A 10,275-nucleotide genomic window follows, 5' to 3' on the forward strand; every position below is an offset into this window, starting at 1 on the left:
TGCTGTTAAGTCTAACAGTATCACTATGTCCGTAACAGTATTGGCCTCCAATGCTATATCAGTTTCATCTAATCTTCCCTTTTTTCCCTTGGAGAATCAATGTTTAAATATCACTCTCAAAGTTGTGGCTGAGAGGCAGTTTGCGAGTTAATATCTTACTTTCCCCTCTTTGTCTCTCTCTCTCTCTCTCTCTCTCTCTCTCTCTCTCTCTCTCTCTCTCTCGCTCTTGCTCTTTCTCTTTCTCTCTCTCTCTTTCTCACACTCTCTTTCTCTGGACTCTACAGTGAAGAATATCAAAGCACTACTTCTGACATCCCTTCAATTACAGCTATACCCAGAGAGCTCTCCAACAGCTATATTGTGAGATAGATAAACTCACAATTTGATACAGTGACAAAGACACACTCTTTCATATTGGATGTAATTCAGGTGAAACACTGCATTGCTTTTTAACACTTACTTTCCTAAACCTCTCCTTGTTTATGTTGAAGTACTGTCTGTTCTTTGAATTCTGCTTTCTTTCATGCCACTGTGCCTCTTAACCAGACATTTTGCTTCAGCTGGCCTCACTTTTGTTTCTGCGGTCTGGTAATACGCTATCCTTCTGCAATATAAACAGCCCTAGAAATCACACTAATAGTATTATTAATTATTATCTATACCTACCCTGTAAAGCGACTTTGAGTTTGTGAAAAGCGCTACATAAATTCTATTTATTATTATTATTAGTAGTATTATTTTCAAAACATTTATTACCAATTGTGTGATACTTTTTAATGTAACAAGTTTCCTCGTTTATGGGGTTAGGGTTAGGGGAGTTGTATTTTGTTGTTTTCACCCATCTGACAAATGTAAGCCCAATGCTCACTCTCAATTTAGCTCTGTTTTGTGCTTACCCCTGAACTCCAGAAGGAAATACTGGGCTCTTGAGCTCCCTAAATGTCCCACTGTACTCACTAATAGCTAACTGCCATTTGGTACTGGGCAGGTAACATTTTGTCAGAGCATTTTTTTGTGAAAACAGTTCCCTACTGTAGCTGATAACAAGGCTGATGAAGGTGGCGAGACTTAATTAAAGGGCCATAAAAACAAAACAATGAGCTGAAAGACGCTAAACCGCAGAGTCACTTCATCACTACGCTACCCCTTTTACCTCATTTACACATAGTCATTTTGTCCATTGTTATTATACAAATATTAAGTGCAGCTTTAATATTCCTTGACAGCATTTCCCTACTTTTTTTGGCGCAGTTGAGCCTTAGCCACTTTCTCTGAAGCTGCCTACAAATTCTACCTCCTTTAGTAAAATTTGTAGAGACAATCAAAACAATCTGTAACGTAAACATGAGGACGTGCAATACAGTCGATTATGAATATGATTTGCATGTGACCAAGTGATCAGACCAAGTTGGACCGGATCTGTTCCAGCCTGGGTCAGACGCCTGATCAAATCATATAGTGTTTCATATGAACAGATTACTACTGTTGTTTTTATGTGTTTTCTAGTGTATTACACAGTCAAAGACTAAAAAAATCTGCGCCCAATTGGTGTTAACCATCATTTGTGTGGTTTGTCCAGTCTTTGTGTTTGACTTTGGGGCAGCCGTAGCTCAGTCGGTAGGGACTCCCTGGAGAGGTGTCAGGTCACCTCCTTTTGCAAGGCACCAAACCCCCAACTGCTCGAGGCGCCTGTCCAGGCCCCCTCACTCTGACATCTCTCCATTAGTGCTTGTATAAGATCCTGTTTGTGCGTATGTGTGTGTGTGTGTGTGTGTGTGTGTGTGTATGTGTGTGTGTATTTCATGACCAGTGTGTAATGTGTAACAACAGAGTGTAATGTACCGAGTTCTTCTTCTTCAGGTGTGTCCCAAGCTTTTGATACATAGCGCTTGTTGGGGGCAACTAGTTTACAGCCAGCAAGGAAACACGGCTGAGAGGCTTCTGACAATGGCAAACTTCAGCTACATACTATTCTATCAAATCCTATCTAAATTCTACAGATGGAGTAGAAACAATTAAGAAAAGTTGAAATGTGATCCACCTTCTCCAAGGTCTCATGAGGTTGTGAGGGAGAGTCAGTGATACTGAGTAAAGAATCAATAAAAAAATGATAGATGACTGATCAGCTCCATGAAACTCGGAAAACCGGTTTTGCTTTGTTGTCATAATATCTTGCCATAGGGGATAGATGACTCACAGTTAACACAACGCTGCGGCATTATTGCAGACATAGAGTAACATCTGGTACAACACAGATAAAACTTTAGCATTCTGCATAGTCATCAAATGGTCAATGTTCTTTTCATTTCTCACTGAAGCAACATACTACCACCCACTGGAAAGTATTTGTTGCTTGTGACATTGTCATTATAGAGACAACTTCATCATTCCAGTTTTTGGTGATTTTCAAACTTTAGTTGATGGGTTTAATGGTCCTCTTTGGGTTGTGGGAACTCAAAAACACACACACATACAGACTTAATAATACCCTCCCATGCATCACACTGTCCACCACACTAACAACAAGATTTCTACATTTTTAAGTTGCAAGGTTTTCACCCCACAGTGATGACAGAAATTCTGCAACCAACCTCAAAAGTTTCCAGTGACAAAGACTGAACTCTTGCCCCCACCAAACTCTTTTCATCCTCAAAATTTGTCTCCCCTCTCTCCCTCTGATGGCATACTTCAAACAGCTTTTTCACAGTGTGTTATGCTGCATAGCAAAGAGTGACTGCGTCCCTTCCCGTTTTGAAAAGGCGCCTGGGTTTTAGAGAGCTTGTCAGTAGAAATCTGTCAAAAGTACTCAGCGGAGTTACTGGGGCCTGAGGAGTACAATAGCCCCAGACCAAGAGGGCTTACCTCGCGCACCCAGACACTTCACATAGAAATTAACTTTGCGGATCAGAAACCAAACGCTCTCATTGATACTCAAACTGGAATCCAAATTGTTTGGCCTGAGCAATGCACACAATACACTTCTATTTGCTCTGATATGCTGTTCAGGAATAAGCCTGAGGGTAGGGTTTATGAGCTCCCTGTGTCTCCATGCTGTCTCTTTCCCTCCTCGTTTACTTAATCACGTCACCTCTCATTTCTTTAGATAAGCAAACGGGCTTTCAGTCTACTCCTTTCCTATTGGCCTGTCTTCAAAAGGAGGGGAGGTGCTTCATTCTCACGCAACCAGATTTCTTCAAAACTTTCCCTGCTTCTTGGTGGCATGACTGTTACAGAGTATTCAAGGCTGTAACTCACAGCAAATGAGTGTAAGGAGATCTGAAGATGGCATGATGCTATTAAAGAATGTGTGAGTTTGTTTTGGATTACATATCTGGTCAACTGTGAATGGGAATACTAAGCAGACAGCTAGTGATGGAATACTAACATTAAGGTAAAATCTTTATTTTCTACTGAATGTTTGCTACAGCCTCAGACTGTAAATGTGTGTAAAAAGTATGCCGTGATTTGAGATTGAAGAGCATGTGGAACAATTTACAATCTATCAATCTACTTTGGAATATTTTAAGCAGAATAAGTTATTTATAGTTAAAAGACAATTGTTTGACCTGCGATAATAAAAACATTTGAGGACTCATACTGTTCCACCTGCAAGGCGATGAGAGATTGTCAACAAAACATTTCCTTCAGAAACACAGACAAAGGAGCAGATGGTTAGAAGAAAGAAAATATTGGCTTGTTTTAGAGAACAAAACGTTCAATCACAGAGAGGGAGAGAGGTTAGACTCCTTTGCGAGCCCTGCTCCACTTCTTCCAGGTTTCTAGGCTAAACACATGAGAATGTGCTCCCAAATCCTTTAAGCAATTTTTTTAATCGGCTCTTCTGGGTCGGGCAGGTAGGGAGAGAGAGAGAGAGAGAGAGAGAGAGAGAGAGAGAGTTTAGCCAAGAAAATAAAGGATACTTTTACATTCTTTGAGCTCTGAGGAGTTTCTAAAAGTAACCCTCGTTCTCCCCCCCACCACACACAGACACACACACACACACACACACACACACACACATACACACACACATAAAACAGGGTCTTTCCTGTTTGAAATCTGTCCAGAAATGGGATAGTCTGTGATTCGAAATGCTCCATTTCCCAGCAGCTACACTTGGTCCCCCCACACAATTATGTGCTTCCAGCAGATTATGTTTAGGGCCTCTAAAACCCAAATCCTTGTGTTGCTAAGTCAGTTTCAAATGTTTGGTATGCTAATTTGAATGTTAAGGAATTTCTAGTTGAATTGCACTTCACTTGTCAAAGGCATTCAGGATATCAGCTTCTGTTTCTCATGGTTTTAATTATAAGCATCCACTTGTTTACTTCTGCTTTGGCAGATATCAGCATGCTGGAGTCGCAGACTTGAAAGTGAAATGTCTCTGTTCAATGTTTAGCAGTTGCTATGAAGATATCCTTTTCAGTAAAAACAGTCAGATTTGAGATATTGCGCCTGTGCTTGTATTATGTAGCTTTTGTTAATATGTTTATCAAGGTAAATTTTCCTAGACTTGTCAATGTTTACAATGTGCCATTTTTCCTTCTCTTTTTTTTTGCTGAGTGTGTTGTTGAACACAAACAACCCACTACGTTCTCATGGGAAAAGGAACTCGAGTCAATTTGACTGATGTCGCAGACAAACTTTCTGCTCATGTTGTTTTTTATAGAGCTAAAAATATATCTTGGTGTTCAGCAGAGTGCAGATATGGCTCATCAGTAATACTCAGGACGGATGAACTTATGATGATGTAAACAAACAGGCTTTGACTTACACTGGAAACACCAGGGTACACAGTTAGCTGCAGGTGCATTTGCTTGAACTCATTTGTGGAAGACATATTCATATATTTTACTTACGTAAAAGTAGCAATACCACTCTGGTAAGTAAAAGTATTATCAGCAAAATGTACTTAAAGTATCAAATGTAAAAGTACTCTTTGGGCATAACGTTCCCTTTCAGAGTGTTACATATATTATAAAATTTCACTTTATGAGGTTTTTTAACATTAATATGCATTCCCCCAGCCTGTCTATGGTCCCCCAGTGGCTAGAAATGGCGATAGGTGTAAGCCGAGCCCTGGGTATCTTGCTCTGCCTTTGAGAAAATGAAAGCTCAGATGGGCCGATCTGGAATCTTGCTCCTTATGAGGTCATAAGGAGCAAGGTTACCTCCCCTTTCTCTTCTTTGCCCACCCAGAGAATTTGGCCCACCCATGAGAGAGAGAGAGACATCATGGCTTTCAAACGAGCAAAGTGGCAGTTGGTCAAGGCCACACCCCCACCGTCCACCTTGTCCCCCCCTCTCTCCTCCTCAATAGCTACAGACACAGAAATGGCACATCCTAAGGAAAGGTCATTGTGGGACTGGCTCTAGTGACTGTAATTCTGCACCAAGGCTGAATTTCGGGAAAGAGACTTCAGATACAGTATTAGGGGACCACTAAGGCCTATATAAAAGCATCCAAAGAGCACCATGTCATGGGACCTTTAAATATTATTTCCAAGGTATGATGCACAAGCAGCATTTTAATGTTACAGCTAGTGGAGTTGATGCTTATTTTAACTACCTATATATGTTTTTTGATTATTATATTAATATATTAAATTATTATTTAATATAGCATGAATTGATAATCCGTTTCAACATCTCAACCCAGTCAACTTAATTAATGCGATCCTGTCACAAACTGATGTTATTCGAAACCGTTCCTACAATCTGATCAACTTGATACAAATATGGTTAATGTATTTATAAAGTCACTAATAACGTTAACTATCCATTTAAACGTCATGCAGACAGAAAAAAAGGCATCTAGGAGTTTCCCACACTATGTTGCCATTGTTTACAAGATATAAGATAATAATAATGCCATCCACAATTTTACCCCTATCTCTGCTCAGTTTAGCATGAGTTAATGTATTCCTTTTGATCTTCTACTTAATGTTCTTATTTTCTGTTTTGCCTGCTTTATTTTAAATGTTGTTATCTTCTTCAAGAACCCAGTTTGACAGGAATCATTAAAGTTTCATGTTATTTAATTTTCAGCGACTCCGTAGGCGGTACATTCCATAATAACATTGTGTCCTGAGGAGTGACCTTTGGTGAGAGATCTTTCACAATGAGAGACCGCTTGGAGGAGCTGCAGCAGAGGGCTCAAGACTTGTCTGAGGCAACAAGTGAGAGTGGCAACCCTTTCTCAACTGAGGGTGGCAATTATGACTCTGTGGCAGTCATAGTGCCACAGGCAGTGGTGTTTGAGGAAGAACCAATCATTCAGAATTTCCTGTCTGAGGCTCAGCAAATCCGAGATGATATCACACTGCTGGAAGTAGAGGTACATTTTTGTTTTTTGGAGGGAGTATGCATTTTTTGTTATTAATTCTTGCATTGCATTAACCTGTTGACCTTTTTTTTGCATTGCTACTGCTTTTGATTTTTATGATTTGTTTCTTAACTGTTTTGAAAAACAGGTTTGCCTTTAATTGATCTTTTTCTTGTACACCTTCCTTTTTTAAATCATTTTCATTATCCTAAAACTTGACAGAAAGAATGGTAAATTAAGACTGAATGATCACGAAGGGCAAAATTGTAGTCAGCAGTGTTACTGAACACAACATTCTGTCAATTCTCAACCACAAACAGGTCCTTAAGTTTGGCCAGCAGCAAAAGACCCTGGTGGCAACCATGCGTCGTTTTAGTGTGATGAAGAAAGAGAGCAGCGTAACCCGGGACATCAAGCTCAAGGCCGAGAGCCTCCATCGGCGCTTGGATGCCCTTTCAAAACAGGTCCAAAGGACTGAGGACCAGCAGGGACCTACTGCTGTCACAACAAGAATACAACACTCCCAGCATGCAGCGCTGTACCGAAAATTCCAGCAGGTTGGGAAGATGATCCTATCACTCAGCTATAGAAAGTTTATATAACCCTTTTTTTTCTTACTTGGATCCTTGAGTAAGGGATGTTTTTTTACATGTATACGTTGTTCAAAAATTACAATAAAGCCAATTTTAGCTTGAAAGTCATCTCAACATAAATTATGCAATTACAGTTGAAAAGGTGTTGTGAGGCATGTTTATCAAAGTCATTGTACATTTATAATTTTGTATAATGTAGTGGGCAGCCGGTTGGTAAAGGCAGAAGAAGAGTAAGAAAATAAAGTAAAAATACCTACATCATTATAAAACTGAATTTTGATGAGTGACACTGACAGCAGTGCTGGAACCGGCAAGGTGGAATTATATCTTCTCAATTTTCCTTCTCCCTCCCCCTCTTATTTTAATCCCCGTTTTTGCTATAATTATGTCCAGGTAATGCTGCAGTATAATGAAGGTTTGCTGACCAAGCAGGATCGCTGTAAGCACTTCATTATCCGGCAGCTGGAGGTATCGGGAAGGGATGTGACGGAGGAGGAGGTGAATGAGATGGTGGCCACAGGAAAATGGGAGGTCTTCAATGAAAACCTGCTGAATGATGCCAAAATCACACGGGCACAACTATCTGAGATTGAACAGCGACACAGGGTGAGGATAGTTAACAACTCACCAAACCCAAGGGTTAGGTCATGAAAGCTTCAATATATCCAAGAAGGCGCTAAACACAGCCTATCCTCACTAAAAAACAGCCATATAGGTTGATTGTGCAAGCAGTTTATTGCGACCCATACTTACATTTAGCAAAGAGGAAGTCAGTATTAAGAGCACCAAAGTCTGTATAGGGAGGGATGGGTCAAAGAAACACAGGACTTTCACCCAGGAGACCGTTGTTCGTGTCCTGTGTGAAACCATATGTCAGTGTTAACCTTTTTTTAAATAACTATTCTAGTATGTAACCATGTCAATCACTTACTAATATTATTACTGATATAACTGATATATAATATATATTACTGATATAACCCGTAACATGTTGGTTTGTTGCCTAACTTACGCAAGTCGTTCTGTTTCACAACATTAACCACTCAAGCAACCGATTAACAACGTTAAATAGAATTGTCACCATGCAAACATTTCACAACGTTAAATAGAACAATCATATATGTTGTTTTGGGATGAGGATGTAACAACTTTCAGTGCCCAAGTCAACAAAAATGCCTCATTCAAGCTGAAAAAACAAACAATTAATTGGTATTTGGTTAATGCACACCTTTTTTATCATAAAACTGTAGCTCATCACTGAAACTATTAATTCTGTTTGTAAATTGCACTCATTACATTGGCAGTCGTCATCTTGAGTTGTCTTATTAGTATGCATGCTATAAGTCCTAAGCACGAGAATCTTTCCCATCACTACTGTGTAGCGCACATGACAGAAAAGGGCCATCGTAGCATGTCTCATACATTACCATATCTAACTGACACAAATGGGTAAAAGAAAGAAAATAAATGGAAGTGGAAATTGGAAGTGAATCAGTAATAGGGTCTAACTGAAGAAGACAAAATATTAATACTAATGTCTTGGCTGAAGTTATGTTGAATTAAATTAACTCTGTTGGAGGACAGATAATCTATAATTTCGGCAACCATTCTGGAATACAAGATATCGATATGAACCAGCACATCAAATAAAAAATTACGATGTTTGTGTTTTTTCAGAACTCAGACCATGTTGCATAAAGAGCTGGATCAGTTCCCTCATTGCATCTTAAGTATTCTACCACCTCAATGCTCTGACTAATGTTGCCCATATCTACAGTTTTAATCCCAGTATCCTTCTTCGCCAACAGGAGCTGTTGAGTTTAGAGAACAATATGAATGAGCTGCGGGACCTGTTCATGGACATTTTCATGCTGGTGGAGGAACAAGGGGCCTACATTGAACATATCCAGACCAATGTAGAGAGGACGCAGGATTATGTGGCTGCATGTAATGAGAAGTTCAAGATGGCCGCCAGATACAAGAAGAAGAATCCACTTCGACAGCTGTGCTGCTGCTGCTGCCCTCCCTGGAAATGCTGCTTATAAAACATGCATTGTTACCTCAACAGTCATTCGGAATAACGTTTAATTTCAAAAGCCTCACTTACCTTTTGGGATTTAGCAACGTTGGATTCAAGTACCATTAAAGTGAAGGTTATGGCACTGTAGTTTTGCTTTTGAGCAGAGCAACGGTGAAGACAGAGTCAGCGGAGCATAGAAAACAATTAGGGGGAAAAGCCAGAATTGGTATTTGAGATATTTGTTTCTTTCAAGAAGATGTGAGGTGACTGCTATTGGAAGAGACAGTTCAGTGAGCGCTACTCACCAACACTGCTGCTTATTGGACACCTTCACCGACTTCTGACAGAGGTCACGAACAAAGGGCGACCACTGCCTCTGCCACTGCTTGATCAACAAGACTGATTTTGTTTGTTTTTTTCGAAGAAGAGCCTCTCATTTTTATTCTACCACAGGAGCTCTAGTTAATGACCATTTATTTGTTACACAGTATGTGCACTTTATGAATCTTATCTAAAGATATGCTTTTCTTTTCAGAACAAACTGAAATTTAACATAGTTGAGAAATATTCACTTTCTGAGAGATAATAAGCTATTATGTATTCATTTCATTCTTGGTCCACATGCCTTTGAAAAAAGAAACTTGTTTTACAATAAGTTACCTGTCTCATTTGCATTTCAAAGTATGACCATTTTCAGTAAAATAAATATTATTCCTTTATTCTGTTTTACAGAGGCAGGGATTCAAATAAAACTTTGAATAACAAGCCTTGATCAAAATATTTCCACCATGGTGACAAAACTGCACATAATTATTGAAGTCATTAGTTTAAAAAATGAGATTTGAAGTCCTACATTTCAGGAAATATTTCATTTATCTAGATGTTTTGTATTTTGGAGTGGACTTTCAATTTATGAAAATGTTGGAACTGTTACATTGTGAAGAAGCGCTGGCATAAGTGTATCATTATTAAAGTAATTATGTCACACAAAAAGAGAACAGTAACTCTTAACTGGGCTGAAAGCTCAAGCCTGTGGGAGAACCAGCGTTATAGCCTAAAATACAGGGAATATGCTGTTTAACTGACTCACACCTGTTGACATGTAATCGTCTTTTGTTTTACCTTTGACTTAATGTCAGGTGGAAAACACCAACTCATTTTCCCTGCGGTGATAGCGATATAATAAATCAGTAATTCATTTCAGGAGACTTTATACCTACCGGCAGCATGGTTCTAAACTAGCCCTCATCAGCAGTGACAGTGATGTCCTTTAGTGAGTCAGTGACTCGTGATGTCTGATGTAAAAATATAAAATAAATACTAAATACAGGTGAACT

At 39.3% G+C, this 10,275-nt stretch overlaps 1 protein-coding gene across 1 annotated transcript; it reads left to right on the forward strand.

Moving 5' to 3' along the window:
- The first annotated feature begins 3,207 nt into the window (after positions 1 to 3,207).
- Positions 3,208 to 9,703, forward strand: stx19 (syntaxin 19). Its single transcript, XM_039817398.1, has 5 exons — positions 3,208 to 3,391; positions 6,049 to 6,337; positions 6,646 to 6,882; positions 7,312 to 7,524; positions 8,727 to 9,703. Exons 2-5 carry the CDS (start codon positions 6,122 to 6,124, stop codon positions 8,961 to 8,963), a joined length of 903 nt encoding a protein of 300 aa, XP_039673332.1. The 5' UTR covers positions 3,208 to 3,391; positions 6,049 to 6,121; the 3' UTR covers positions 8,964 to 9,703.
- Positions 9,704 to 10,275: the final 572 nt, after the last annotated feature.

This window comes from Perca fluviatilis, chromosome 12 (assembly GCF_010015445.1).
Source record: "Perca fluviatilis chromosome 12, GENO_Pfluv_1.0, whole genome shotgun sequence".
Lineage (NCBI taxonomy): Eukaryota > Metazoa > Chordata > Actinopteri > Perciformes > Percidae > Perca > Perca fluviatilis.

Coding starts and splice junctions, on each gene's coding strand:
- stx19 (XM_039817398.1), top strand. CDS start 6,122: ATGAGAGACCGCTTGGAGGAGCTGCAGCAGAGGGCTCAAGACTTGTCT. Junction 6,338..6,645: donor TCACACTGCTGGAAGTAGAG/GTACATTTTTGT, acceptor AACCACAAACAG/GTCCTTAAGTTTGGCCAGCA. Junction 6,883..7,311: donor TGTACCGAAAATTCCAGCAG/GTTGGGAAGATG, acceptor AATTATGTCCAG/GTAATGCTGCAGTATAATGA.